At 52.4% G+C, this 27,734-nt stretch overlaps 7 protein-coding genes across 7 annotated transcripts; 4 read left to right on the top strand and 3 right to left on the bottom strand.

The window, feature by feature from the left end:
• Positions 1-948: 948 nt before the first annotated feature.
• On the bottom strand, positions 949-3,732 carry EV422DRAFT_292239 (glycerol transporter). The gene is made up of 8 exons (XM_053066040.1): positions 3,270-3,732; positions 3,087-3,154; positions 2,672-3,016; positions 2,463-2,588; positions 2,015-2,401; positions 1,621-1,944; positions 1,371-1,524; positions 949-1,215 (listed from the first exon to the last, which is right to left on the bottom strand). The coding sequence occupies exons 1-8, from the start codon at positions 3,547-3,549 to the stop codon at positions 1,115-1,117; spliced, it is 1,785 nt and encodes a 594-aa protein (XP_052921391.1). The 5' UTR covers positions 3,550-3,732; the 3' UTR covers positions 949-1,114.
• Positions 3,733-3,744: 12 nt separating this feature from the next.
• On the top strand, positions 3,745-4,644 carry EV422DRAFT_545955 (uncharacterized protein). The gene is made up of 3 exons (XM_053071496.1): positions 3,745-4,040; positions 4,115-4,232; positions 4,305-4,644. The coding sequence occupies exons 1-3, from the start codon at positions 3,854-3,856 to the stop codon at positions 4,465-4,467; spliced, it is 468 nt and encodes a 155-aa protein (XP_052921392.1). The 5' UTR covers positions 3,745-3,853; the 3' UTR covers positions 4,468-4,644.
• A 183-nt stretch (positions 4,645-4,827) lies between these two features.
• On the top strand, positions 4,828-7,311 carry EV422DRAFT_623474 (diphthamide biosynthesis protein 2). Its single transcript, XM_053074224.1, has 7 exons — positions 4,828-5,052; positions 5,130-5,242; positions 5,311-5,388; positions 5,452-5,597; positions 5,660-6,060; positions 6,122-6,263; positions 6,325-7,311. The coding sequence occupies exons 1-7, from the start codon at positions 4,852-4,854 to the stop codon at positions 6,993-6,995; spliced, it is 1,752 nt and encodes a 583-aa protein (XP_052921393.1). The 5' UTR covers positions 4,828-4,851; the 3' UTR covers positions 6,996-7,311.
• Positions 6,859-12,092, bottom strand: EV422DRAFT_608210 (uncharacterized protein). The gene is made up of 25 exons (XM_053073831.1): positions 11,590-12,092; positions 11,443-11,535; positions 11,287-11,381; positions 11,038-11,224; positions 10,867-10,974; positions 10,672-10,800; positions 10,550-10,611; positions 10,375-10,489; positions 10,259-10,295; positions 10,059-10,188; positions 9,921-10,000; positions 9,795-9,853; positions 9,597-9,719; positions 9,439-9,531; positions 9,258-9,374; positions 9,052-9,188; positions 8,915-8,987; positions 8,659-8,832; positions 8,349-8,591; positions 8,055-8,282; positions 7,880-7,983; positions 7,645-7,815; positions 7,461-7,578; positions 7,289-7,393; positions 6,859-7,214 (listed from the first exon to the last, which is right to left on the bottom strand). The coding sequence occupies exons 1-25, from the start codon at positions 11,842-11,844 to the stop codon at positions 7,125-7,127; spliced, it is 3,126 nt and encodes a 1,041-aa protein (XP_052921394.1). The 5' UTR covers positions 11,845-12,092; the 3' UTR covers positions 6,859-7,124.
• A 2-nt stretch (positions 12,093-12,094) lies between these two features.
• Positions 12,095-17,100, top strand: EV422DRAFT_545965 (uncharacterized protein). Its single transcript, XM_053071497.1, has 22 exons — positions 12,095-12,434; positions 12,512-12,711; positions 12,774-12,966; positions 13,027-13,123; positions 13,183-13,433; positions 13,495-13,656; positions 13,711-13,878; positions 13,938-14,029; positions 14,092-14,342; positions 14,398-14,513; positions 14,576-14,695; positions 14,757-14,901; positions 14,960-15,109; positions 15,168-15,307; positions 15,365-15,486; positions 15,552-15,669; positions 15,733-15,796; positions 15,857-15,931; positions 15,991-16,238; positions 16,298-16,390; positions 16,456-16,662; positions 16,725-17,100. The coding sequence occupies exons 1-22, from the start codon at positions 12,153-12,155 to the stop codon at positions 16,905-16,907; spliced, it is 3,477 nt and encodes a 1,158-aa protein (XP_052921395.1). The 5' UTR covers positions 12,095-12,152; the 3' UTR covers positions 16,908-17,100.
• On the bottom strand, positions 17,045-19,918 carry EV422DRAFT_545967 (WD40-repeat-containing domain protein). Its single transcript, XM_053071498.1, has one exon. The coding sequence runs from the start codon at positions 19,729-19,731 to the stop codon at positions 17,140-17,142; it is 2,592 nt and encodes an 863-aa protein (XP_052921396.1). The 5' UTR covers positions 19,732-19,918; the 3' UTR covers positions 17,045-17,139.
• Positions 19,919-20,075: 157 nt separating this feature from the next.
• EV422DRAFT_292742 (Sec63 Brl domain-containing protein) lies at positions 20,076-27,381 on the top strand. The gene is made up of 2 exons (XM_053066042.1): positions 20,076-20,209; positions 20,352-27,381. The coding sequence occupies exon 2, from the start codon at positions 20,407-20,409 to the stop codon at positions 27,094-27,096; it is 6,690 nt and encodes a 2,229-aa protein (XP_052921397.1). The 5' UTR covers positions 20,076-20,209; positions 20,352-20,406; the 3' UTR covers positions 27,097-27,381.
• The last annotated feature ends 353 nt before the right edge of the window (positions 27,382-27,734 follow it).

Genomic DNA, 27,734 nt, shown 5'->3' on the forward strand with positions numbered 1-27,734 from the left:
ACATTTCTCGAAGGTCTCTGGGTCGAAAAGTCGTCATTATCCAGCGAGATCCCTCCCTCTGTTGCCGAAGTGGGCTGCACGTCCGCGCCGCTGGAATCCGTCGCGTTCCATTCGCCTCGAACTGCGGAGCACACCGACCACTTGTGTGCTGTGCAAGAAGGAGATGCAGGACCCGAAACAGTGTCTGAAGGAGGGGCGGAGGGCTTAAGATGTGCGCTGGATGGTACCTTCCATTGCGTTGAACGAGGGAGGAAGTTATCAAGACTTCCCGGAAGTGGGTGGGAGATCGACTCGGGTATGGATATCGCGCAGGAATAGGATGTGGAAGCTGAAGGATAAGTACGACAAGGAATGGAATCAGCGCTGGAAATTTCTGCACATGAACTTCCCCCACCTGCTACAATGTCGGACGCGAAACAAAGGCGTTCAATAACTGTGTATTCAAGAATAAGTTGAGCGGGCGTGCTGTCCGGAACGACGGTCGCTCCTATCGAGGAGGGGTTCTTGAGCTAAGTTTTGGGATACAAGGCATCACGAAGGTCATACCCGAGACGCCAGAGGGTCCAAAACCTGTGCATTTGAAGGAGAAGCCGCTCCTCAAGTCGATGCGATCGGATCCAGAACACATCCCAACCATTGGGGTTCAAGATACTCGAAGACTGATGAGTCGATGGAATGATGCTCTCCCAGGGCCCACTCTGGCATCCCAGCGTATTCTTTAGCTGGGGTAGGACGACGGTCTCTTCTGCCCGCCAGAACCAAGCTGTATTCTTCCTGAGCATCAGGGTGATGGCTCACATTTGCCAATCTGCATATAATGGCAGTAGGATATCGCTTAGCAACGCAGCTGGAGCTGGAGACTGACAGCCACTGAGAGAGAGCGGCGAGCGGCGCCGTCAAAATGCGTTATACGAAGCAGGGAACACCACAAAGAGGGGAAGACATTGATGATGCATAGGCGACAGAATGTTTGATAACTACTTGAACATGATGAATAATGATGCCACCCTCCTGGCGACTTGATTGCCAAGTCCTAGGTAATTCCCGCTTCGGAAGTCTTTCGGCAGACCACCTCGGTTCGTCAAAGAGACATTGACTTCCAAAACCGTCTCAATCATTTCTGCCACCCTCGCCGCTCTTCCTCATTCCGAAGCTCGAACATGAGCTGTACGGCGGAGAACAGGGCGACAAAGGTGCTGATCACGAAGATGATGCCTACGAAACCGATGCATGATTAGTATGGAGACAGAGGGAGCGAAGAGTCAGTCTTGTTTGAGGAGTCCACCTCTATGCGGTACTGTTCCGCCCGCCCTTCTGGCCGCTTCTCCATTGAATCCCAGGATAGGCCCGAACTCAAATCCCCAACTCACCATTTGCATTGAAGATCTGGCCCAACATCTCCTTCACGCCGTCGACGCCGACCGCGAAACCGACGAGGTTGGCAATCATCATCAGGATGATGTTTACCACCGCTGCGGAGGCTGTTATGTGCCGGTATGTCGTTGGGCCGAGCTTCTGGCGCCACTAATTTCAAGGAAAATCGAGGACCGACCACAAACGTGAGTGAAGCCAGAATATAGGGATGGGCCAGTACTCTGCACACCCGTCCCGCGCACTTACCCGCTCATTAGCAAATACCATCCTCAGCACATACTCCGGCAATATGAACAACGACACCGACCACCCCCATGTCAACAACTTCCGCGAAATATCATGCCATATAGCAACAAAGGTGAAGGTAGGGAAGATGTTGAGGGCGTAGTACCGCGACCCGCCGAGGGGGACGTACATGTAGCGGATCAGCCAGCGGTTGAAGGAGCGATGCCAGGACCGCCAGAACTCCATTGCGGAGTAGTTGTCGGACATGCAGCGGGTCATGTTTTCGGTTGTTTCGACCCGATCGGCCATGCCCCAGAGGCGGAAGAAGCGCCAGATTATGAGAAGCTGGATGAGCAGCAGTGAGTTGGACCAACAAGCCGAATAAAACGGACTGAAAAACAAGTATGCCGCATACCTTCAGCCATATCAGCTTCAAATTGAAGTACCCGACCATACTCATTTGGAACGGACTGAATCCCTCCCACGCCTTGGTGTCCTTAATGGCCACCACATAGATAGTATGCAGCATCCACTCCATTAACAATGTAGCTGCCATCCACCGCACAGCGTACAGGGCCGTGCCCTTGAATGTGATCCCCCGCGGTGGATACCGCAGTTGCGCAATGAAATCGTTGTATGTGATGATGGGCCCTGCGAGATACAGCGGTACGTAGAGCAGATAGCAGAAATAGTTTACGAGGGAGTATTCTGCCGCTCGGAGGGGACCCTGCACGCGCGCCCGGGAGCATTGCTCTCCTGGATGAACTGCTGAGGAACACTCTGAACATGTTTGGCGATGGAACTAAGCAGGACGTGTTTCAGTGCTTATCTCCATTGCCGCGACGAAGAGGATCAACACACACCTCGGCTTTCGATTTGTCGCGCGTTTCCGACGTGAGCGCATAGTAGTCCATGCTATAAGATATCATCCGTAGTGTCGTGAAGTTGAACGTCACCCACCACCGCATGTTGAAACCCTGGACTTGGTCCTAAACACAGCCCGACCCGCGTCAGCGATGTAAGGGCAGCCCAGGCCGCTGACGTGCGTGCGTCGTATGTACCCGCAGCTCACCAGCCAAGCCAAAGACGGAGAGAGTGATCCATAGCGATACCCTTTGAACTCTTGGTTGGCAAACAAGATGCCCACACTCCAAATCCACGTCAAAGCTACTCCAAGACGTAGGTGCCCGATCGTCGACGTGATAAGAAAGTTGACACCGGTGATTGCCAGAATCTTCAGCAGGGAGGACCCGTGGATCGCTCCAAGAAAGATCAACGAGAACGCGAGGCTGAAAAGCGGCCGGAATCGCGGTCCCCTCCTCTGAACCGCATGCGACAGAATGAGGTATCCTACTGCCACTTGCGCCAGTAACACCATGTTGTTACGAAAAGAGGCATATTGGGAATCGCTGTTGTCCTGTCGAGCAACCGGATACCGCATAAATGATACTAACGCATTTTTGAGAGGTATGCTTTCGAGTTCTTACCACTTTGCGACCCAGCATCCATCCTTTGGACAATTTGCGGCTGTATTTGGCATATGAGGGGTGGCTCTCTGCACGAGGATGTTTGGGTCAGGACAAAGTGCCGACGGGCCCGCATTACAGGTTGGCCGAAGGATGCATAACCAGCGAGGACTAGCTCTCTCTCGCCCAGACGACATGCCGTACCATCACTGAATCCCCAAGCGCACCTAAATAGAGCCGGCAAACCGACGATGATAACCGCATAGTACGCGACGAACTCCAGCGACAGCCATCTTGGCGGCGGTGGCGCTGCTTTCGCTCTCCGGGCGATTGTGACCGCCGGTCGGCCGTCCGTTCGTTCCGGGAATAGGTTCCCCTCCGACGTCCGCGGCAGTAGCGGAACGGCGTCGTTGCCACCACGGGACATGTCAGCCCCTGCTCGACTGCGTGATAAGAGCGAGCCCGAGTCGAAACGGCTACTCATTTCATATAGAGCGGGGGGAGAAGATGGCGCTCCGACCCTACTGCGAGACAGCCTGTCCTTGCGAGCGCAATACCTAGGTGTAGCCACGATACCTGTTTCGTTTGAGAGACGACTTGTTTAGAGACGTGGGACGACCGCTGGAACGTGGCTGGACGAAAGTGACAAAGACGTTCTCCACTTGCGGTCGTCAAATCGACGCGCCTTCCTCGTCTGCACTTGCCTGTCTGCGAAAAAGCAATTCGATAGGGACGGACAACCGACGGATAGAGTCTGAGGTAGCTCTATCACAACAGCAGGACGCACCATGGGCCGGAAACAGACATCGCAGGCAGCTTTGGAAGCATTACCCCTCCCCGGACCCAGCGCGCTGGTCGCAAAGATACTCAACAACAAGGGGGGAGGGAACTACGAAGTCGCATTACCCAACACAGTCCACTCTGCAACAGTCTCCATGCCTCAAAAGTTCCGTAACGTCGTCTGGGTCAAGCGGGGTAAGCTGTGGTACATACCCGGTACGAGAGTTCATTTCGTTCCCTTGAAATAACATGACATGTTCGACTCTTAGGGAGTTATGTGCTGGTGGAGTTGGGAGGAGAAGAGTCGAGAGCTGCGAGAGTCGATGGGGAGATTCTTCACGTTTTGATGCCTGACCAGGTCAAGCATATCAAAAATCAGGGGCTATGGTAGCGTACTACGATATGGGGGCCGCATAGTCGGAAATAATGTTTTATGGGGTCTGACCTTTCATCTTCCAGGCCGTCAGAGTTTATGGCAAATGGACACGCTTCTGGATCTCCGACGGCGGTAGAAGCAAGCAGGGAGGTACAGAGTGGTTCGGAAGACTCGGACAACGACGACGATCTGTTCGTCAATACGAACCGGAGAGTGGAGACGGACAACGAGTCTGATGACGAATAATCAGTAGGCGTACTTCGTAGAGTAGAATAGAGCCGTAGCATCCATATACGGAGGGGAACACGATGTTGCATGAACGAAGAACACACATTTTTGGGTCTGATCCGAATCTAACTTAAATCCCAAACATGGAAAGGTACAGCGAATAGAAAACTCAGAAGGAACCCAGAGGAATGTACAGTATATACACCCCAGGCAACTACCTTTTGGACCCGTATGATATATGCAGCGTCTGCTTGTTACAGCAACTGTCCTGCAAGTCCCAGTCCCGCTCAGGCGAGAAAAAGTCCTAACGCGTTGAATCGCCGGTTTATTACTCACGCGAGGGGTCTCTGGCTTTTCTCGCTCTTCCTCCTCTTCTGACCAAGAACACGCACGAAACGTACAATGACGACCTCAAGTCTCGAGGGCCCTACAAACTTCTCCAACGACGGCAGGGACGTTCTGGAGCGGACTCTGGACCTGCCGGGGGCCTCCGCCGCCGTCGCCGCGTTGCTGTCCATCCCTTCGACGGACGACGCCAGCTTTGCGAACAACTACGATATCGACCGGACAGCGGAGTACATTGTGAAGAACAACTACCAGAAGGTATCTATCGTTGGCTTCTGCTACTTGACAGCCACCGGGGGAACGGCAACTTAGGGCGTCCCCTTGTCCCATACTAGATAGCGCTGCAATTCCCGGACGAACTGCTGGCCGACTCCTCCCGCGTCGCTTCACAACTGGAAAGTGTCACAGGTCGAACCTTCTATGTTCTGGCTGACACCACCTTCGGAAGGTTGGTGCCACAGTCTTTGAAACTCCCAGCAAGACGGGACTCCACTAACGCCTTGGGTTCCTACGTAGCTGCTGTGTGGACGAAATTGCGGCGGAGCACGTGTACTCCGACCTCGTCGTTCACTATGGTCGTACCTGCTTGAGCCCGTAAGTGAAACTCCCACGACTCCGGCCTAGATGCTCTGTTTCTTGACACTTTTTTTGTCACAGAACTTCGAGGATACCTGTGTTCTACGTGTTCCCGAAAGGCACCATAGATGTGTCGAACTGTGTTTCGCGTTTCGAAGAGCAGTTCGGTGCAGACAAAGCCCAACCGGTCCTGTTGGTTGCTGATGTCATGTATCAGCACTCTCTCGGTAAGAAAAAAGTAGGTCACATGTATAGCAACTACGATCTAGGGCTCACGGTATTTCTCTAGACGACATCAGCGAGCGTTGCCAAAGGGCTGGATTCCAATTCGTTACGCAGGCAACAATAGCCGAGGATGTGCAACGGGAGAGTGCAGCACTGGAAGGAGACATTCCCCCAGCTACTGTCGAAGAAACCTGTGCAGCCGATAGCACGTCCTGTTGCACGTCAACGGATGCATGCTCATCACCGGCGGTCGGGACTGGCTCATGTTGTGGGACGTCGGCGTCATGCCAAGCCCCACAGAGACGACCGCTTCCGACACCTGCACGGTTGTCTAAAATACATGAGATATCAGGACGCCAAATACACCTGAAGGAAGGAACGAAGATTGAGGATTACTCCATATTCTATGTTGGCCCAGAAAGTCTTACTCTCACCAACCTCGTCCTGACGCACCAAAGCAACAAGGTAAGTCCCGGTTGGGTCCAGTTGCAGTCGACATGTCGCCTCACCCTATTCGCTCTCTTAGATCATTTCATACGATCCGGCCACAAACTCGTCGTGTGATGAAGCCTCTCAATCTCGACGCCTGCTTATGCGACGATACTTCATGGTGCAAAAGGCCAAAGATGCGGAAGTGATCGGGATCGTTGTGGGAACGCTAGGAGTTGGTAAGTGAGGTATCATGCCTATCTCGTTGCTTGGGGAAGTTCTTACGTCCTGGGTTTACAGCGCATTACCTCTCCGTGATCGGTCACATCAAGCGACTGATTATCGCCGCCGGCAAAAAGCCGTACATCCTCGCCGTTGGCAAGCCCAACATCGCCAAGCTTGCCAACTTTTTGGAGATTGATTGTTTCGTCCTAGTAGCGTGCCCAGAAAATTCGTTATTGGATTCGCGGGAGTTTTTGCGCCCTATTGTGACGCCATACGAGCTGGAGCTGGCCCTGGTCAGTTCGCGAGAGTGGACAGGCGCGTACGAGACAAATCTCTCCGTCATCGCCCCGAGGCTGTTGGAAGGGGCAAATGAGCTCAGTGGAACATCGGGAGAAGCCGCGGATGGAAACGAGGCAGGAGAAGACAGCGATGACGAGCCTTACTTCTCGCTCGTCACGGGAACATACAAGCAGAAGGGGCGCGCTGGTGCGGGAGCACGGGCAGACGAAGGCGACTCAGGCCTGGGTAACTCTCTCGGTCAATTGACCTTACGGAACGGGGACTCCACGCTAGCGACGCTCTCCTCCAATTCTGCCGGAGCAAACTACCTGAACGAGAAACGGACATTCCGCGGCCTGGAGCCCGAAATCGGAAACACCAAGGTCTCCAAGGCTGTGGAGGGGAGGAGTGGGATCGCACGCGGATACAGCCATGAAGCTGGAAAACAGGAGCAATTGAAGGAGTGAACAGCGGCTTATAGCGTAGCGCATTAGATAGTTTGCACCACGTAATGAACTGTAGGGTATGTAGAGCATATTAAGTTATGTACAAGTGGGACCGGCGGGTGGTGGCTCGCACCCCGCTCTCGGCTCGTTTTATGGCGGTGTTGCCGTCGGCGCTGATAACGGTAATGGCGGTAATTTGCCTGTACTTAGATTTGAAAACGATTTCGAACTTTTGGATTGCTGAAACGAAGGAGAAAAGCATCAGTTCACTATGCAACCCTGTAACATCTCCCTTGTGCAGTAGGCGCCCGCACCTTGTTGAATGGTTGCATGAACCCCACTATCGGTGTTTTATTGAATATCTTGTTGAAGTTGGCTTCGCGGTTGTTTAGCTCCAACTTGAAGTAATCCACTTCCTCCTACACAACACAGAAATGCTTGAGCACGATGTGGCGCATGAACCACAGAAGCAAAACGGTGCCCCACCATCAGAGCAGCAATAATTTGCTTTCCCTGATCAAGCCGCTCCTCTAGCTCGTTTATCTGCTTCAAATCAACATCTCGCGGTTCGCGGTTGATGTATTTGATATCTGCATCGTCCAGTCTGACGGCAAATCAATGAGCATCGCAGAACTAAGGACCACTAGCGAGGGGAACAAGATACACGTACTTTTTCGCCTGAGCAGCCAGTTGCCGCTTGAAAAACGCCTGCGCCTCCTCAAAATCTCCCAGCATCTGCCGTTGTTCCTCGAGGTGGGTGGCGTTGTTAGCGTCCAAGTCTTGTTTGGCTTGATCCAGCAGATCGCGCTTGAGAATCTCGAGGCGGGTTATCATTTCGTCTCTGTTCGTGCATGGGTGAGTTGGAGATGGGAACAAGGAAATGGGGGAGACTGGCTTGAACGAACCGTAGAGCGGAGATCTCGTCGATTTTGTCTTTGAGGGACTCTTCCAGCTCGGCTTTGATCGTTTCAAGATCCGTTATTTGCAGTTCCATCTCCTCCTGGCGTGTCTGTCCACACGTTTGAGTGAGGTGAGTGTGATCCAAACCCCGCAACAGGAGTAAAGCAAACATCTCGTCACCTTCAAGCCATTGACCTCCACCACAAGTTTCTCGATGAGCGCGTTCGTCTCTTTGACATCCGCATCATGCTCCTTAATCATTTTATCGACTTCAGCATCGTGGGCTTCCTTCATTATTTTCAGCGCCTCGGCTTTCTGCGCTCGTAGCTTGTGATCAAGCTCGGCGTAGCGTGTGTCTGTTTCGGCCCGGAGTTGCGCGAGGGCGGCCGCGCCTGCTGCTTCTGCTTCCTAGTTCAGGAAGGAAGCATCAGCCTATCAGGAGCTAGTATTGTTTGTTTTCAAATATGATCCTACCTTTTTGGCAGTAACAGAAGACTTCGAGAAAAACGTTCTCAAATCGTCCATCCGCTTCTGATGCGCCGCATTCATCTCCTGCTTCTCTGTCTGCATCTTTTTCTCCAGCTGGGACATGGCGATGGTGGATGCCACTTTGAGCTGCGTCTCGCGCGCTGTGGTTTCAGCTTGCCATTGTTTGCGCGCTTCTTCGATACTGGTGTGCGTGTGGTTGGCGAGGTTTTTGAGTTCTGCGTCGTGTTCCTAGTTTTCGAGACACGGTAAGTCAGGGCAAGGGTGGACGTCCGGATGATCGCATATGATATCGTACCCGTTGCTTCTCCTCCAATTGAGCTAGAAGATCATCTTTCTCTGCATTCAGCACTTTCGCTTCCTTCTCCCCGGCGCTGATCAGCTTTTGCAGCTTGGCGATCTCTTTCTGATGCGTGATGCGGATGGCTTGTACTTGGGATTCATACTCGGCTTCTCGTCTTGCTAGGACGGCCTAAAGCAAGGTATGTGTCAGCACAGCCGTCTAGGGTGGTGTGCAGCCAGCGCTGCGAAGAATATTGCAGAGCGATCCTCACCTTTAACACCCTATCGTGGTCTTCGGCGAGGTTGTCTGAGGTCATTTGCAAATCTCTCGCTAGTTTGTCCTGCCTTCAACATGTTGTGAGCTCCAAACTGACACCATGGTGAGGTACCCACTGCATCTCACTCGTACCACTCATCATGGGCATCCGCAAGATCCTTCTCATGTTTGTTCTGCATCTCCGTCACCACCGTTTTTTCTAGATGCTGCATCTTCTGTATCAGGTCTGCTTTGTCGATTTCGAGCTTGCAAATGTTGTTGTCGAGTTGCTGTATGGTGACGGAAGAAAGATGCCACATTAGCGTTGGGCGACTTGATGCTTACTCGTATGCCCATACCTCTATCTTGTCAGTCTGCTTCTCGCATTCCACCTTCTTGGCTTCGAATTGGGCGGCCAGATCTGCAAGCTTGATTTCGAGAATAGTGATGGTCTGGGTATGCTCCGCAATTGTTGACTAGTGATTGAAGGCCTAATATGAATCACTGTTTCCATGGAATTGCTGTGAAAGGGTAACCCACCTGAAGAGATTTCTTAGCTGCCTCCCATTCCTCCTCTTTCTGAGCCATCAAAGCTTGCTGCTCGTCAAGCTGTTTCCGGAAGGCGGTCCTTTCCTGCATTCAAGGTCGCGGGAGTCAGAATGTCGCTAGAGGGAAAGCTCATGCGAGGATGCCCTAACCTGTTCTCTTGCCAAGCTCGTCTCCCGCTCGAATTTGATCATTTCCGACTGCAAAGCCGTAATCTCCATATGTCGTTGAGCATCCATCTCCGCTTTCTGGTCGGCGAGCGACGATGCCAGCGTCTGCCGATCACAGAACGAAGCGCAAAAAAGATCAGTGATATGACTCTCCGATTCCAAACGAACACTCCGACTCACCTCCTTGTGAAGTACGCTCGCCTCAAACATCTGCTGCTTGGCTTCAGCAAGGTTGCGAGCTGGTCTAGAAGTGATCAGCAAATGAAGGGAACATTGTGAACAGTTCAAGGACACCATTGTACACACCTAGCTTCCCACGGGCTTCTTCGCATTCGCCATACTGCTCCTCCAGCATTTGGATTGTTGCCTTAGCGTCATCGAGGGCACTGCCAATATTTGGTGAGTATCACAACTTCGATAATGGCGCGCCACATGCATACGTACGTGGTGGTCTCCTGAAGCCGGTCCGCTAGCGCACTGCGCTCCATGAGTAGTTGTGCTGTGGCCGTTGTCTGATCTCGCAAGTCTTTCGCTTGAAGGCCGACCGAGTCATTGAGGGCTTTCATTTGATCATCTGCGAAACAAACAGGTGTTTCAGTCAGATCGACATGTAACATCGTGGTATCATATGCAACAACACCAACCTGAGATCTTCAGCTTCTTTTGCAGATCTAATACTTCCTGAATGCGTGCGGAGATATTGTAAGGAGAGGCATCTGAGTATTGACCCTTGTATCGTCATGGCAGAGGTCTGATTTACTTGATTCAGGAGTGCGATCTGCTCTTTCGACTGATCCACCGCCGTTTCACTCCCTTTAAGCATTTCTACAGTCCGATCATGATTGCGCTGCAGCTCAGCACATTGCTCTGTCTTCCTGGATATGATATGTTGAGCATCAGGCTTCCATACGAGGTTACCGACACCGTTGGACTACCTTTGCAAGTTGGCGGTGGCATTAGAAAGATCGCGCTGGCACTCTACCAGTCGAGCATGTTCCTGAGGGTAAGGCGATTAGCATGGCTTGTGGTAGGCTGTTGAAGCCAGAGCACTACATACCGCCTCGAACTGTGACGCAAGCGTAGACTGAGTGGTATCAAGTTGCACTTTGAACTGCTCCTCGACGTCGCGCAATTGGGATTTGAGTGCTTCCATCTCTTGATGGAACTGCTCCGCTTGTTGCTCTGCCTGGACGCGGTGGGCTTTAGGTGTAAGGCTCGGAACCGCCGACCGCTCGGATCTAGCAGTACTCACCTCAGCCTTCGCAGCCGCGGCTGCCGCTTCCAACTCCTGCTGGAACGCCGCTCGCTCCTTCTCAAAGGTGTTTTTACTTTCTTCCTGGAAATTTGACAACTCTTGCGACTGGATACCATAATATAGCGTCAATCGCATGAGTATCCGAATGACGTGCACAATGCTCCTTACCGCATGCAAAGCATCACGCTTGACGCTTGTGAGTTTGTTTTGCAGCTCTGTGCCTTGTTCTTCAGATCTCCTCTTGATCTCATCTTTCGCTGCGGTGAGTTCGGCTATCGATTTCTTCTGCGCCGCTATCGTCTGAGCCATTGTTCGCATTTCCTTTTGCATATCGCCAATGTCTCCTTGCTTCTTCCTTCAATAAAACTGAGTAAAGAGCCTATTCTCCTCTGCTCATCAGTCTGCGATGAGACTCACTCTGCAAGGAGGGCAACTTCTGCTTCGAGCGACTCCGCATGATGTTTTTGATCCTCCAGCTCGGCCAGCAGCTTCGTCACCTTTGTCTCATTCCCCTATACAGCAACATGCGTGTCAGACGCTCGCCAGCATTGCTATGATGCACATATCACATACTTCGATGATCTCGTCCTTTGCCTTCACCCGAGTTTCGCTGTCTTCCAACAAGAGAGTTACATTGCTTATCCTAGTTCGGCCGTCGGATATCACCTAGAACAGCATACTTGAGCATTCATCCTTGATGGTAACGAACGCAAAACGCACCTCCTGGATCTCATCCTCATAAGCTTCGGCCAAACTATGTATTTCGACGGTCTGATCTTCATTCTTCGTGTTAAGATAGTAGATCACTTTCGTCAATTGAGCGATCTTTTTCGATAGCTTATATATGATCTCCGCTGGTGGTGGGGTAGCTAAATCCGCCTTTGGTGGAGACAGACTGCCCCGAGACGAGTATGGGGAGGGTGCTTCACTCTTCAGGGTTTTGCTTTTCCGAAGCGAACTCCGACTTGCGTTCATGACGGATGGAAACGGCGATGCTAAGACACGGCAAATTCCTTCTTGAAATCAACAGGCGATCGATGCTTTGCACGCTGAAAATCGATTTATCATCATGTGGTAGGCAGACTCTTGATTCGACCTCTCCCTCCTCCTATTGCTCTTGATCTTCGATTGGCGGAATGCTGTTAGTCCAAAGCGAGTTGCGCTGTCGTTTTCGCTATGTCACAGACGCGCTGGCTGGTTTGGTGCGACTTCGCTCTGGGAACGATTTCAGACTTCCTGCACGAGCGGCAAACTAGGCTCTCCGCCATCTTCTAACGATCACCATGGCCGAGAGCAAGAGGGTCACTGTGACATATTCCCACGGAGCGGATGCCGACGAGACGACGGCGGCTATTGCCTTTGTGGATGAGCTTCAGTCAAAGCTACCGCTTCGCAATGTAGGCTGGCAGAACCCGCTCGGCAGAGGGGCAACGAGGCCGCCAAGGGTCATTGATGCTTTGGAGATCGACGTCAAACGATATCATGCGGATATGTTCCCACGCGTAATGCCGGGAACGCTTTATCATAGCCCTTATTTCCTTCACTTGTATCTAGTGGCGACAGATGTATGTAAAAGCGTCTCGCACTGTCAATATATGACGTTGGGAGTTCGGGTTGCTCAAATGCCGTATTGCTCAAACAGGAGACTGAGGCATATAAGGCGAATATCAGAAAATCGATACAAGAATGGCTGAATGTTGTTGCCAATAAGAAAAACCAAGAGTGGCTGATTGTATATCTGAACAACCCTGATGCGAAAGGCAAATCTGCTCGTTTCCTTGGTGTGGGAGCGACAACGGTGTATGATAAGATCAAATCCGATTTCAACTTCAAGAAGGAACGGTAGGTGAAGCTCCACCGAACTCTGAATACGGGTCCTCTGGCTCACACTGACAATTCGCCAGCTGCATCCGAATGAAGTTATACAACGACCCCCAGAGGGACACCGAGGCGTGGGCGGAAATGCAAAACCATCTGAAAGAGGGGATTCTCAGCAGTTTGAACCAACAGATCGTGCAATACGACGAGGATACCCGCAGAATAGACCAGCAGAGATTGATTCCAGGGTGGAACTATTGCAATTACTTTGTTATGAAGGTTGGGAGGTGGACGAATCCCGATCGACAATAGATCTAAGACTAACGAAAGTATGTGCAGGAAGGTCTTGCTTACACCTTCGAGTTCATGAATCTCTTAGATGAGGCGCTCGTTCAATACGATGAATTGGAGGCTTCCTTCTTTCAAACACTTTCTGGTAAGGATTGGCTATCATTCTCTTCAGGTGACTCCTTCTGACGCTGCAGCTCGTCGCAGAGCAGGGTGCTCCATGGTTTGCAAACATCGGTGGAACCGAGGCCGGAGACGATAGCGGAGACATCCTGAACCTGCAAAGGAAGCCCTATAGAGACAGGATTATGCAGAACACCGTCTCGATCTTTGATTTCCGGATATACCTTTTCGCTCGACAATGTCAGTTGCTGTTCCGGTTACGCAACGCGAACGCCGTTGGAGAGCGCGCGAAAGCCTTCATTGTACAGATGGCGAAATCGCTGAGGGAAAACGAGGTGCGCCTATGTCGAGCACTTGACTTTTGCTGATGAGGTTTGTACTGATCTCGATTCCCAGGTTTCCTTGTACCCATATTTCCGCAAAGTATGGGTATATTTTGCATGCATCAGCGTAGTTCGCCATTGCGACGAAGTGATGGCGATGCTTTCGCAAACTGCTGATGCAATGGCCGCTTATGATGGGGTGAAAGCGGATCTGCTGGAGATTGCTCGAACACAGGTACTTTCAGATTGCGTGAGCGTACTTCACTTCATCTGTGCTGACAGCACGTAGCTCCAAGCTCTTGGCGCCGCGTGCGGCGTGTACGAAGAAATGTTTGTTCCAACGGAAGACGCTGCAGCTGCACCCGTTGGTGACACCACCGCGTTGGTATCGGCGTTGTCAAATGCCGAACTGCAAAATGCTCTGTCCTCAACAGTTGCGTTTGACGAGCTATATTTGGTGAGTCTTGGAATGAAACCTTGTCTCGGAATGTTTCTTTGGCTAAAAAGCCCACGCAGAAAATGATCGCACGTATCATCAGCAGCTGCGAGAACCGTGGACGGTATCGCATCAACAGGATGCTGAAAGCAGAACTCGCACACATCCATTAGTAAGTTACGCGCCTCTCGACCCAGATGTTGCTACAAGATAAAGCATTGACCTGATTCATAGCTCTCGAGGTCGTATCCCGGAAGCTGCCAGCCTCTGGGAGTCCTTGACGGGCCGTCCCACGGATGAGAACTGGCCACTTATCGATGATCTGTTTACAAGCAAGATGGCGACGTGCTGGCAAAAGTTACAAAATCATGAAAAGTATTTGCAGTCATGCATATATCTTCTCAGCAACTCTCGCACTATGTCTGCAGAAAGGAAGCAGCATTATTCAACGGAATTGCTTGTAACCGTCAAGGCTCTCACTCAAGGTACGCGCGTATGGCGACGCTCCCTTGGCATTTAAAGCTAACTCCTTCGCCATAGCCTTCATTGTCCGGAACTGTACCATCTTAGGAGTCAAAGTTATGATCATCGTCAACAGCGTGGCTGATGACGAGGGAGCAACAGCCGAGATCTCCTTGCAAAATGGCCTGGAGCAGGTATGTTCCTTTTTGTAGCATGCTCCCCTCCATTGATCTCACCTTAATCCGCGTTCAAACAGGAGTTTGCCCTGGACGATGTAACCATGCGCTTAACAAGCACCGAGGGAAAGGACTACATTTTCACAAATCGTGGAGTAGCGATTGGTCCAGATTCAGCGGTCATTGCTCTTGCCGGCGAGGTACGCGATGAGTTCCCTGTATCCACGTCGTACCAGTTGCTGATTAGTCGTCAATTTTCAGAAGATTTCAATGTCCGGTACCTACTCCGCAACGCGGCTGGCCCTGCGTCTAGGCAAGCTAGATCTTGTTTATGACAATCTGGGGGCGTTCAACATATCCGGAAGCCCCTTACCGCTCCGTGTCACCGCCGGCTTAGCAGACCAAGGTGAGAACCGGGCTCAACGGGAAGACAATGATCCTAGAAGGCTGATACACCTCTCAAGCGTCCATCGGCGACAGTCGGAGCAACTTGCAAGTAAAAGTGTTTACATCCAGTCACTCGATACAGCAAGGAACGCTCTCGATTAGCTCTCCGACGCTGTTGACGTTTCCGGCAGTCAAGACCGTGTCGTTCCGGATTACGTCGGATACCGGTATGTAGACCAATGTCAGAAACGCATGGACACGAGGTCGCTCAAACCTGCTTTCCAGATGGACAGTCGCACAACAAAGAGTGCTCGATCGATGCCTTAGATAACAAGATCGTGCTGCCAGCCACGGGCGCCCATGAGGTCATCACGTTTCTGATACCGTACAATGATCAACTAAGCGGACAGTCCCTAGACCATGCGGTAAGCTCACCAGCTCCCTAGTTGCCAGACGTAAGCATACATCTTACCTGATTTCAGATCAAATTCGTGATAGATTATACAAGCCAAGATGGAAAGCATTACCTCGCCTCTCTCTTAGAAACGCCCAAACTCAAGTTGCCGCTATCGATTTCCCACGAAGTTAGTCATAATCCCGTGAGGTACGTTTCAAACGCTCCTTGGGAAAAGATCGTACCAGCTTTTCGTCACCTGACTTGTGTCACAGCGCTCTGTTGCAGTATACCCTGACTGGTCGCAATAACTCGCCAATACGGCTGTTGGATGTTGGTCTCAGCAGTAGTTCGCTTATGAGAGCGGAATCGTGCTTCAGTAAAGACGAGAGGGTGAGTAGTTGTTCACTTTCCCTCCAACGACCTCATAGTGACATATGGTTGGCGGCCCGGTAGCTGGTCTTTGAGCAGCAAGAGGTTCCTCTTGTCTACAAGCTGCAGACAGGAGTGGTGCCAGAAGGTACGTACGGTGCTTTACATCGGTAGCAGTGGTGGAGATTGTTCTTACTTTTCAAAGCAGGGAGACAAGGATCGTTCAATGAAGCGGTCGACAAAAAGGCGCAATTGACGATATCCTACTGCTATCTATCTGAAGGTATGGTCCATTTCCGCCTTTCAAAGTTAGGAGACTTCTGACTCGCACCTTGTCACCAGAGATGGAAGCGTATCTCCTATCCCGAATGGACGAAATGCTCACCACAGCCGGCATGAACCGCTATTCCGGTTGCCTAAACTATTATGTGCGAGAAACCGTCCTTCCTAAGTTGGATTTTATTCATTATGCGGTACACGACACCGTTGCGATTCCTGCACTGGATGCGGAAGCGCTGCAGACACTTTTACCCTGCGAGAGGCCTGAAATTGCGAAGCAGCTTGTCAGTTTCATGAAAGGATATCATGAGGTTGGTTGCTTTGCATTCTATTGCGGCCACTAGGAACTGACGTGCTCAGCGGCACTTAGGCTTTGCAAGCTATTTCCGGTCAAGATGTGCGAGAGCGCGCGTCAGGGTCCGTTCGGAAGCTCCTGCATAACGCTGAGATCAACTTATGCAAGGTTGGTCTTAATCCTACAACGCGCTTTCCTCGGAATCAAATCAGACTAACAGCACCCCATCGCAGATCCTCGTCGGAGCGAAAGTCGTGCCTGCCATCGCTGGGAATGGGAACAAGTCACTCACTGTCGGCGAGGCAATGCAATGTCAGCTCATCATCGAAACATCAAAGTGGGACAGTTCGTTATCGACCATCACAGGTCACTATGAGGTTTCAGCCGACTACGAGTCATGGATGTTCGCGGGAAAGAAGAAGGAATCTCTTTCTCTCGATGTAAGTGAATGTCAATACTCGTGGCACTTGCGGTAGAGAGGCTGAAAGAGGATAACGCTTAGGCGAAAACATCGAGCATTTTCGAGTTCACGGTTGTCCCAACGCGAACGGGATACCTTCCCCTCCCCGCGGTCAGCATACAGACAAGTGAAAGCGGCGTTGCGCTGTTCTACCCAAATCGGTCGCGTGGGATTATTGTGAAGCCTCCAACATCCGTCTCCCACGAGGTCTTTTTTGAAACTTAGGTGTTAAGACTGGGCAGTGTACTTGTATCTATCATAGCAATATATACTCCGTCGACGGAGCTCACACAGACGCTACCAGGCGTTTTGAGGAGCCTCCCAGAAGACTGTGAAAAGACACAACAACGTGCAAAATGCCTCATGAAGTGTCGATGTTGAGTATTGCAATATATGATACGAATGAGATTCTGAGAAAGTCGAAGGCTAAAGAGCCCACCAGCATCCAACTCTCCAATTACAGCGGAATCTGCTGCAAAAACCCCTCCGTGCTGCCAACCACTATATAGCTCAAATCCCTCGGAAACCGGACACAGAATATTCCCAAATTGAGCACCCTTATCTGGCGCACGCGGCTAGCATCTTTCACTCGGAAGATAACCACGTTATTGTCAAACGACCCCGTAGCAAGATATTGCCCGTCGTCCGAGAAGCAAATGGTGCACGCCCAGCTCGGCTGCAGATCAAATACGGCGAGCTCTTGTCCCGTAACATAGTCGAATAACCGAACGGTAGAATCCCGAGATGTGGTGGCCAACAGTGACGGCCGCGCGGTCGCCATGTCAAGGATGTAATCCGTATGCGCCTCGATGCATCGAGTATGCGAGATCGCTTTGGAGTTGATGAGAATTTTCAGATCCCAGACATAGATGCGTTTATCTAACCCGGCCGTGATCAAAAACCGGCCGTCGTGGGAGAACCGTACCACTTTAACCCACCGGGAGTGTTTCTTGATGACTGCGATGCAGTCGCCCGTGGTGATATCCCACAAGCGGATGGTACAGTCGGTGGATCCGGACGCAACGTGCCGGCCGTCGGCGGAGACATCGCATGTTGTCACGGCGTCCAGGTGTCCTCGTAATGTGCGCTCGCATGATGCGGACTGGGCGTTCCAGATTTTAACTGTTCGGTCGAAGGAGGAGGAGACGATGTGGGTGTCGTCGCGTGTGAAGTGGACGTCGGTCACGATTGACTTGTGGCCTACGTATTGTGCTAGACATGTGTGTCCTGTCGTGCCGCCTGCTGGCCCGGCTAGCGATGCGGTCGTCGGCGCGGCTGTTCCAGGTGGTTTTGACCCATCGCCATCGGCCCCTGCGACGACATTAACTGCCGCTTGTGACCCTTCTATCGCTATTCCTGCGACCGCCGCCGCCCGCGCAGCTGCCACGATCGGCATGACTGCTGGAGGACGAATGTCATGGATGCGTATGATGCAGTCATATCCGGCCGTGAGCCACAGACAAGAATCGAACGCGGAGTACTTGGCGGCCTTGACTCCATCCTTGTGCGCCACCAGAAAGTTTGGGAAGAGGTGCGCATCGACGCTGGTGAAGATCTCATGTAGAAGCGCGAACTTGCGGTATAGTTTTCTCCAACGGTATCTCGGTGCTGGCGGAGCTTGACCTCCCGCTGTTGGGCGAGCAGCGAACTGTCTACGGAGCTCAATGATCTTCTCGAACTGTATTCGCAAAAGTTCCGGATGCCGGAGATCTTGCAAGGAGAGCTCGTTCGGTAGTTCACGGTTGAGGAGATCCCAGACAACCTTCAGAGTGTTCGAAACAAAGTCCATGGAGAGCTCCTGCGCTTGCGCCGAATACTTCAAGAACACCTCCTGATTCCCAAGCATTTGGGAAAACGTCAGTATGCAAAAGGCGGTGGATAAGCAGACCAGTGTGTAGTCGGTAGATTTGTCTAACTGAACGTAGACATGGTTGATGTCCCGCTGGATCCCTCTCCGCACGTCTTCCTCCCCCAGCGCCTCATGCAGAACTCCTTTCCTCACACTTGGACCACCGGCAGTGTCCTGAGCGGTCACTGGAGCAGATGCGGCAGTACTGACTGTACCTCCTCGCGAACCTCCTGGCGGTTCTTCGGCAGCTGAATCTAATTTGCTTGACGCATCCCGCACCGCTTGCCGTCGGTTCGATGAATCCCCTTCGTTCAATTGCTGGGTTGAAGATGCCAAGTCGTTGGTACTGGCTTTTTGCGAGCCTCCACCCAACACATCGGCACTCGACCCAAGTTTTCGCATTACGGAAGCTCTCCTGCTCCCCCCAGCAAGATCACGTTTCGATCCCGTAAGGTTTTTCTTGCGCACAACCATCCCAGGCGCCCTTGACATGTTCAACAGGTCTTCCATCTCCTTGTCGAGCGAATCAGAGCTTCCTTCACGACTCCGGCCCATGCCATTGGGATCATCGTCATCGGCGTTCGATCTTGTATAATTCCACACTTTATCTAGATCCACGTTCCCATCTCCTTCATCGCGGAAGGCTTTCTGTCCGTCCGGACCAATCTCATGCTTGTCCCCGATTTTAGGCAGTAGTTCCTCAATGTCGAGGTAGTACCGTTTCAAAATGCGTCGACTAAGAGCTAGTAGGGTTTCATACGTCTTGCATATTCGATCACATTCAACCCTCTCCCCTTCTTCACGAATATCGATATCTCGCGGGACCCGTCGCATGCGAAAGAACTCTCCCGCATTCGGGCCGGCGCCTCCCGCTCCCCCAGTACCAGCAGCGCCTGATGGCGGGGAAGTTCCCCTCCCTTTCGCTGCCGCACCTTGGGTTGCTGAAGTATCAGCGGCGCCAGCGCCGACGCCTGCATCGTCTCCATCAGTGACATTCCATCCATAGAACCAATCACATAGCATATGATACGCCGAACGATAGTCGGCGCTTTCAAGATCACGCAGATGAAAGTTTGCTATTGAGGAGGCCAAGGCTTTGGACTTTGCGGGATCGAATCGTGCGTAGAAATGGGTGAGAAAAGGCACCTGTAGCCGTTCCGACAGCAGCGCCAAATCATGGTATTGTTTCAGACATTCCATTATCAGCTGCTAGCCCGTTTTCAGAGGGATGCGATCAGACCTATCTACCACGAATGTTGCGATATTAACTTAGGATGGCAAACGAATTGAAATTATGCAGTACGAGGACTGTTTCGGATGTCCTTCGTTTTCCCGTGGGGTTTCGCATTGGAACGTCTCCATTTTCCAAGGGAGTTGAAGCTGGAAGTTGCAAGCAATATGGACGCGCTCGTTTCGCGTCCGGAATTGTCACCATACGAATCGAAATCTTATGCGGTCATCCACGTGACCGCATTACAATTCCAGAGCTTTCCCACTCCAGTCCGAGAGCGTTTCCGCATCCCAGTCAAGTACTGTATATTCAGATCACCGTGCCCCACCTACCTCGCTTTCGCTATATAACACGTCTCGTGATCTTCGCTTTGAGAAACCTGCAATAACGACGAAGATTGTTTCGCAGCCTGAAGTTTTCGTTCAGCGGCTGTACGGCTCACTCTTGGTCAGTACGAATCCATAGGTGTTGCGTACTTTTACGTGGGAACCTTCGCCATCGCTTCATAAGTGCGCTTCATAAGTGCGCTTCTACGCTGCTTGTCGACCAGGGAAACCCCGTATTGATCCCTCCTGTGCTCCTATAACAGGCACCCTGCAGAACATTCTTCCTGACTGCAGCGCACTGGGTGCAGATCGCTCAACATGGCTGAAAACGTGCAACGTGCGCAACAATACCAGTATGCCCAAAACAGTAACTTGGTGCTGCAGGCTGAACGAACCGGCCCTAGACGAGACCAGGAGCCTTCGGGAGAGCCGGTATCGCTGGCAGGCCGAATAGACCCTAAACGGATGGGCGACCGGGCTCAGAGTAGCTTCCAAGAGAAGAAAGAGCAGAGGGAAAAAAAGCGGAAGGAGAAAGCGGACCGTAGGAAGCAGGCGGGTGCGGAGAGGAGCGGAAACAAGCGTGCCAAACGCGAGAGGGATTTGGGCGGATATGGTCCGGACAACATTCTGGCTGCTACCGATGATTTCGAAGGTCAAGGGTATAGACCCCGGACGAAGGAGACCCGCCAAACCTTCGAACTCATATTATCATTCCTGCAGCAGCTACTCGGAGACATCCAGCAGGATGTGTTACGAGGCGCTGCGAACGAAGCGCTTAAGATATTGAAGCAGGACGATATGAAGGACTTCGATAAGAAAAAGGAGTTGGAGATGATTGTCCAAGCACAACTATCATCAGACCGATTCGCACAACTGGTTAACCTAGGGAAGCGTATTACGGATTTCCGGTCTGGCGCGGATGATGACGCGCAGGAGGGCAACGGGAATGGTCTCGCCCGCGACGAAGGTTTAGATGAGGAGCATGGTGTGGCCGTTGTTTTCGACGAAGAGGATGACGATGAAGAAGGTTCTGATGACGACGAGTACGAGGTCAAAGAAGACGAGTCCGATGATGATGACGCTGGCGAGGAAGCCGAGTTCGAAAATGTCCTGAAACCAGTTGGAGTCATTGACGAAGACGAGACCAAGGACGATATGGATGAATTCACAGAGATTCTTCGACCAGACGAAGGCTCTACTTTCAATTCGGGGAAAGCGAGTGCCGGCGCGACCGCAACTGCACCGGCAGCAGGCGGCGATGCGGCGGGTGTCATAAAACCTCACGATGTGGATGCATTCTGGCTCCAACGCACGATTGCCACCCACTACTCGGATGCGCTTACAGCGCAAGGCAAAGCAGCTGCGGCTTTCAACACGTTGTCGTCTGCAACAAACACTAGGGACTGCGAAAACGAGCTCATGGCTTTGTTTGACTATGATAAGTTTGACCTTGTCAAGCTACTGACGAGAAATCGCGAGGTTATCGTTTGGTGCACAAAGCTTGCCCGGGCGGCAACTCCAGCCGATCGCACCGCCATCGAAGCAGAGATCGAACAAAGCGGCAATGCCGATATCCTTGCGCAACTTAGCGTAGCACCTACCAGGAGAGACGTGGACAGGAACCGTCGTGGTGTGGTTGAAATCGGGCACGACGGACAACAGACTGTAGCCGGAGGCCCTATTCAAATGGACTTGAAGAAGGCAACGCCAGGATCTTCTGCTACCGTTCCACGAGCGACGATAAACCTCGATGAGTTGGCGTTCCAGCAGGGAGGCCATCTGATGTCGAACAAAAAGTGTGACCTGCCACAGGGCACCTTCAAGCGCGAAAAGAAAGGATACCAGGAGGTACACGTCCCAGCACCCAAGGCTTCCCCGATGAAGGAGAACGAGAGGCTTGTGTCTATCTCTGAGCTTCCGGAATGGGCGCAGGGCGGGTTTGCGGGTGCACGATCTCTGAATCGAGTTCAGTCTCGACTGTATCCCGCAGCTTTCGAATCAGACGAGAACCTCCTGATTTGCGCTCCTACCGGTGCGGGAAAGACGAACTGTGCAATGCTCACTATCCTTCGTGAGATTGGCAAGTATCGCAAACCGGCTGGGGAGATTGCCTTGGACGAATTCAAAATCATCTACATTGCTCCGATGAAGGCGCTTGTAGCGGAAATGGTTGGGAACTTCTCCAGCCGTCTGGAGAAGTATGGCATCAAGGTGGCGGAATTGACCGGTGATCGCCAGCTGAACAAGCAGCAAATCGCCGAGACGCAAATCATTGTCACAACACCAGAGAAGTGGGATATAACCACCCGTAAGGCGACCGACCGGTCTTACACGAAACTCGTCCGCTTACTCATTATTGACGAGGTGCACTTGTTGCACGACGATCGAGGTCCCGTGTTGGAGAGCATCATCAGTAGGACCATCCGCGGAATCCAGGAAAACCAAGAGATGGTACGATTGGTCGGTCTTTCTGCCACGCTGCCCAATTATCAGGATGTCGCACACTTCATGCGAGTAGACTCCGAGAAGGGACTGTTTTTCTTCGACAACAGCTACCGTCCGTGCCCGCTCAAGCAGCAATACATCGGCATTACCGAGAAGAAGGCCATCAAACGGTTCCAGCTTATGAACGAGATCGTGTATGAGAAGATCATGGAAGAAGCCGGGAAGAATCAGGTTCTTGTTTTCTGCCACTCCCGTAAGGAGACAGCGAAGACTGCCAAAGCGATTCGCGACATGGCCATGGAGAGAGATACAATCGGTCAAATCCTCAGCCAAGACTCGGGGAGCCGAGAAGTTTTGAGCACTGAGGCTGCCACCGTTAAGAACGCTGATCTGCAGGACATGCTGCCTTACGGTTTCGCCATCCACCACGCTGGAATGACGCGTGCCGATCGTACGTCCGTAGAAGATCTTTTCGGTGACGGTCACGTCAAGGTCCTGGTTTCCACCGCCACGTTAGCCTGGGGTGTCAATCTTCCCGCCCATACGGTCATCATCAAAGGAACACAAGTGTACAATCCGGAGAAGGGTCGGTGGGTCGAGCTTTCCCCGCAGGACGTGCTGCAAATGTTGGGACGTGCCGGTCGTCCCCAGTTCGACACGAACGGAGAGGGAATCATCATCACAACCCATTCGGAACTTCTCTACTACCTTTCGTTGCTCAACCAGCAACTTCCGATCGAGTCGCAGTTCATCAAGAAGATGGCCGACAATCTCAATGCCGAAATCGTGTTGGGGACTATTCGCAATCGTGATGATGCAGTTCAGTGGTTGGGGTACACGTACCTATACGTCCGGATGCTCAGGAATGGGCCATTGTACGGAGTGGGAGGTGACGAGTTGGAGGCAGATCCGTACCTCGTGCAAAAACGTGTGGATCTCATTCACGCCGCTGCAACCATTCTTGACAAATGCAACTTGATCAAGTACGACAAGAAAACGGGGAAGTTCCAGGTCACGGAGTTAGGCAGGATTGCTTCTCACTACTACATCAGCCACCACTCGATGGCCACGTACAATCAACACCTCAAGCCGACTATGACTCTTATCGACTTGTTCCGCGCCTTTGCCTTGTCCGACGAATTCAAGTTCATCCCCGTCAGGGAGGAAGAGAAGCTGGAGCTAGCGAAGATGCTCGAACGAGTGCCGATACCTGTGAAAGAAAGCTTGGAAGAACCGACCGCCAAAATCAACGTGCTCTTACAAGCTTACATCTCGCAGCTGAAGCTGGAAGGTTTTGCTTTGATGAGTGACATGGTGTACGTCACTCAGAGTGCAGGGCGTATTCTTCGTGCGATCTTTGAGATCTGCCTAAAGCGTGGATGGGCGCAGTTGTCCCGCAAAGCCCTTGACCTCTGCAAGATGGTGGACAAGAAGATGTGGCTCTCGATGAGCCCTCTGCGCCAGATTCGCGGTTTTCCGTTCGACGTGATCAAGAGACTCGAGCGCAAGGAGTTCCCCTGGGACCGCTACTATGACCTTAACCCTCAAGAGCTGGGTGAGCTCGCTGGTGTGCCGAAGGCCGGCAAGCTGATCCATAAGGCTGTACATCAGTTCCCGAAAGTAGAAGTCCAAGCGCAGGTTCAGCCCATCACGCGATCGATGCTCCGGATGGAGTTGACCATCACCCCCGATTTCCAGTTCGACGAGAAGGTGTCGCCCGGAGGTGCGGAAGGTTTCTGGATCCTGGTTGAGGATGTTGACAGCGAGGTTATTATCCACCACGACATGTTCGTGTTGAAGCAGCGCTACGGCGAGGAGGACCATCACCTGAGCTTCACTGTTCCGTTGTTTGAACCTTTGCCACCGAACTACTTCGTTTCCGTTGTCAGCGATCGATGGCTGCACTCTGAGACACGCCTTCCTGTCTCTTTCAAGCATCTCATCCTTCCCGAAAAGTACCCTCCCCACACGGAACTTCTCGATCTGCACCCGTTGCCAGTGTCCGCTCTCAAGAACAAAGAGTACGAAAGTGTGTACTCTGGCTCCCGTCACTTCAACCCGATCCAGACGCAGGTCTTCAACACCTTATACCAAACCGACGACAATGTCTTCATTGGAGCTCCTGCGGGCTCCGGAAAGACGATATGCGCCGAGTTCGCGTTGCTGCGACTATGGACGATCAACCCCAAAGCGCGGTGTGTGTACATTGCTCCTTTCGACGAGGTTGCTGAGTTGAAGATGAACGAGTGGAAAGCCAAATTTGGTGATCTGCTCGGTGGAAAGAACATCGTCACGTTGACTGGAGAGACCACGGCGGACCTCAAACTACTCGAGACCGGTGACGTCGTCTTTGCCACCCCTCAGAAGTGGGACATGCTCTCACGAAGGTGGAAGCAACGCAAGAATGTGCAGACCATCGGCCTGTTCATCGCTGACGAAATCCATCTGATCGGAGGCGACATTGGTCCGACCTTGGAAGTCATCGTCTCTCGCATGCGTTACATAAGTGCGCAGACCGAGAACAAGATCCGAATCGTCGCACTCGGCACATCGCTCGCTAATGCTAGGGATCTGGGAGAATGGATCGGCGCAACCAGTCAGAGCATCTTCAACTTCAAACCGAATGTGCGCCCCATCCCGCTTGAGATCCACATCCAGGGATACTCAGTCCCGCACTTTGCGTCCATGATGATCGCCATGACGAAACCAACGTACCTCGCCATAAAGCAATTCGCTTCTGGTGCTGCACGGCCGGCTATCGTGTTTGTTCCCAGCAGGAAGCAAGCTCGTCTGACAGCGGTTGATATCTCCACGTATGCGATGGCGGAGGGTGATGAGAAGAAGTTCTTGCATTGTTCGGAGGAGGACCTTGAGCCCTGGGCGGAAAAGGTGCAAGATCAAACCCTTCGGGAGCTCTTGCACACCGGGGTAGCTTACTACCACGAGGCGCTCAGCAAGAACGACAGACGCATCGTCGAGACACTCTTCAATAACGGCGCCGTTCAAGTTGTTGTCGCCAGCAAGGACACTTGCTGGAGCATGAGCCTCCGGTCCCACCTCGTTGTGATCATGGGAACGCAGTACTACGAGGGCAAGGAACATCGGTACGCTGATTCTCCCATCACCGATGTGTTGCAAATGATGGGCCGCGCTACCCGCCCGACACTCGGAGAAAGCGGGCGATGTGTTTTGATGTGTCAGGGCGTCAAGAAGGACTTCTACAAGAAATTCCTCTACGAAGCCCTCCCTGTCGAATCGCACCTGGACCATTTCTTGCATGACCACTTCAACGCTGAGATTGTTACCAAGACGATTGAAAACAAGCAGGATGCCGTCGATTACCTCACCTGGACGTTCCTATACCGGAGAATGTCGTTGAACCCCAACTACTACAACCTGCAAGGTGTGACTCACCGTCACTTGTCGGATCACCTTTCTGATCTGGTCGAGACGACGTTGGAGGAGTTGGCCACCAGCAAGTGTATCGCGGTTGAAGACGAAGATGTCTCTCCGCTCAACTTGGGCATGATCGCTGCGTACTACTACATCAACTACGTGACCATCGAGGTCTTCTCCATGTCCCTCAACGCCAAGACCAAGATCCGAGGCCTGCTGCAGATCGTCGCCGCGGCGGCCGAATTCGAGAACGTCCCCATTCGGCACCACGAAGATCAAGTCCTGAAGCGGATTTACGACAGGGTGCCGGTCAAGGTCGATACGCCCAACTTCAACGACCCGCATTTCAAAACCAACATCCTCCTGCAAGCTCATTTCAGCCGCGTGGGCTTACCCGCAGATCTCGAAAGCGACCAGAAAGCCGTCCTCGCCAAAGCCGTGCGTCTCATCCACGCCTGTGTCGACGTCATCTCCTCCAACGGCTGGCTCGCACCCTGCATGGCCGCCATGGATCTCTGCCAGATGGTCGTGCAAGCCATGTGGGACCGCGACTCGGCCTTACGCCAGGTGCCCCATTTCACCAACGACATCATCAAGCGTCTCAACGCGCTGGGAGTCGAAGGCGTGTTTGATATCATGGAGATGGAGGACGACGCGCGTGAGAAGGCGTTGCAGCTGAAACCCCAACAAATGGCCGATGTGGCCAAGTTCGTCAACAGGTACCCCAACATCGACGTTGCGTTCAAGGTCGACGTCACCGCCGTGCGGCAGGGCGAGCCCGTCACAGTTAAAGTCACACTGGAACGTGAGGTTGATGAGGACGAGGACGCCATGTCGTCTTCGGGCGCTCCTACGGCCCTGGGACCCGTCATTGCGCCGTTCTACCCCGTGACGAAAGACGAAGGGTGGTGGTTGGTCGTCGGCGATGTGGCGGATAAGACCCTGCTTGCCATCAAGCGCGTGACGATCCAGAAACGCGCTACCGTGGCGGTGGAGTTTGCGGCGCCGGAGCATAAGACGGGCAAATTGGACTGTGCGCTCTACTTCATGTGTGATTCTTACGTGGGTGTGGATCAGGAGTATGCGTTTGAGGTGCAGGTTGAGGAAGGGGCCGAGGGGTCGTCGTCGGATGAGGAGGAGGATGATGATGATAAGATGCAGGAGTAGAGGGTGGGGTTTGGTAGCTGGGGCGGGAAACGAATATGGCGTAGAGTTTTTTCTCTATAGTTTAGCCATCGCTGTGTTTTTGTATAGTATTCATTTCTTATTTGTCTGTATTCAAGGGACTGAGGTCCCATGTCTTGTAACGGCTTGATCAACTATGAAGATTGCCATATGGACCATCCATCACACTTTCCTTTCACGTTTTTTTCCTGATGTGCAACATCTGCTTGTAAAATATGCTACAGATCGCTCAAAAAATCCTTCCGCTGCTAGGCACCGCATGAATCTCCCCGTCCGACCTCCTCTTTTCACTAGCACTCGAACCACTCCCAGCGGTCACCGTCGACCCTCTTCGCGAGCTGGACACCTTGGCGAGATGCGAGGCGATCAGCTCGTCGTACTGGGACTCCCTGCGCGCCAGTTCGTTTTTCATCTGCTTGAGGTTCAGATTGAGGTCTTCGAGACCGTGTATTTGGTCAGAGCTGCGTTTGATGTGGTTGTTCTGGAGAGTGATAGCGGCGTTAGAGGATGGAGGGGTCGGGGGCAGATAGGCACCGGGAGATATTGACAACGCTAACCGACCTTTTCTCCGATAGTCGTGAACGTTTTTTCCAGCTCTTGAAGTTCGTGCCGGAGCTCTG

Source organism: Fimicolochytrium jonesii (assembly GCF_025526975.1).
Source record: "Fimicolochytrium jonesii strain JEL569 chromosome Unknown EV422scaffold_37, whole genome shotgun sequence".
NCBI classification, from domain to species: domain Eukaryota; kingdom Fungi; phylum Chytridiomycota; class Chytridiomycetes; order Spizellomycetales; family Powellomycetaceae; genus Fimicolochytrium; species Fimicolochytrium jonesii.

Excerpts from the sequence above, each read along its gene's own strand:
- EV422DRAFT_545955 (XM_053071496.1), top strand. The coding sequence starts at position 3,854 with ATGGGCCGGAAACAGACATCGCAGGCAGCTTTGGAAGCATTACCCCTC. Across the intron at positions 4,041-4,114 it reads CGTCGTCTGGGTCAAGCGGG|GGAGTTATGTGCTGGTGGAG; the intron begins GTAAGCTGTGGT and ends TTCGACTCTTAG. Across the intron at positions 4,233-4,304 it reads ATCAAAAATCAGGGGCTATG|GCCGTCAGAGTTTATGGCAA; the intron begins GTAGCGTACTAC and ends TTCATCTTCCAG.
- EV422DRAFT_292239 (XM_053066040.1), bottom strand. The coding sequence starts at position 3,549 with ATGAGTAGCCGTTTCGACTCGGGCTCGCTCTTATCACGCAGTCGAGCA. Across the intron at positions 3,017-3,086 it reads GGATGCTGGGTCGCAAAGTG|GACAACAGCGATTCCCAATA; the intron begins GTAAGAACTCGA and ends GTTGCTCGACAG. Across the intron at positions 1,945-2,014 it reads TGAAGCTGATATGGCTGAAG|CTTCTCATAATCTGGCGCTT; the intron begins GTATGCGGCATA and ends CTGCTCATCCAG.
- EV422DRAFT_545965 (XM_053071497.1), top strand. The coding sequence starts at position 12,153 with ATGGCCGAGAGCAAGAGGGTCACTGTGACATATTCCCACGGAGCGGAT. Across the intron at positions 14,030-14,091 it reads GAACTCGCACACATCCATTA|CTCTCGAGGTCGTATCCCGG; the intron begins GTAAGTTACGCG and ends CCTGATTCATAG. Across the intron at positions 15,308-15,364 it reads GACAGTCCCTAGACCATGCG|ATCAAATTCGTGATAGATTA; the intron begins GTAAGCTCACCA and ends ACCTGATTTCAG.
- EV422DRAFT_623474 (XM_053074224.1), top strand. The coding sequence starts at position 4,852 with ATGACGACCTCAAGTCTCGAGGGCCCTACAAACTTCTCCAACGACGGC. Across the intron at positions 5,243-5,310 it reads GCTGACACCACCTTCGGAAG|CTGCTGTGTGGACGAAATTG; the intron begins GTTGGTGCCACA and ends GTTCCTACGTAG. Across the intron at positions 5,598-5,659 it reads CATGTATCAGCACTCTCTCG|ACGACATCAGCGAGCGTTGC; the intron begins GTAAGAAAAAAG and ends GTATTTCTCTAG.
- EV422DRAFT_608210 (XM_053073831.1), bottom strand. The coding sequence starts at position 11,844 with ATGAACGCAAGTCGGAGTTCGCTTCGGAAAAGCAAAACCCTGAAGAGT. Across the intron at positions 9,189-9,257 it reads AGCAGACTGACAAGATAGAG|CAACTCGACAACAACATTTG; the intron begins GTATGGGCATAC and ends GTCACCATACAG. Across the intron at positions 8,988-9,051 it reads GCGGATGCCCATGATGAGTG|GCAGGACAAACTAGCGAGAG; the intron begins GTACGAGTGAGA and ends AACATGTTGAAG.
- EV422DRAFT_292742 (XM_053066042.1), top strand. The coding sequence starts at position 20,407 with ATGGCTGAAAACGTGCAACGTGCGCAACAATACCAGTATGCCCAAAAC.
- EV422DRAFT_545967 (XM_053071498.1), bottom strand. The coding sequence starts at position 19,731 with ATGGAATGTCTGAAACAATACCATGATTTGGCGCTGCTGTCGGAACGG.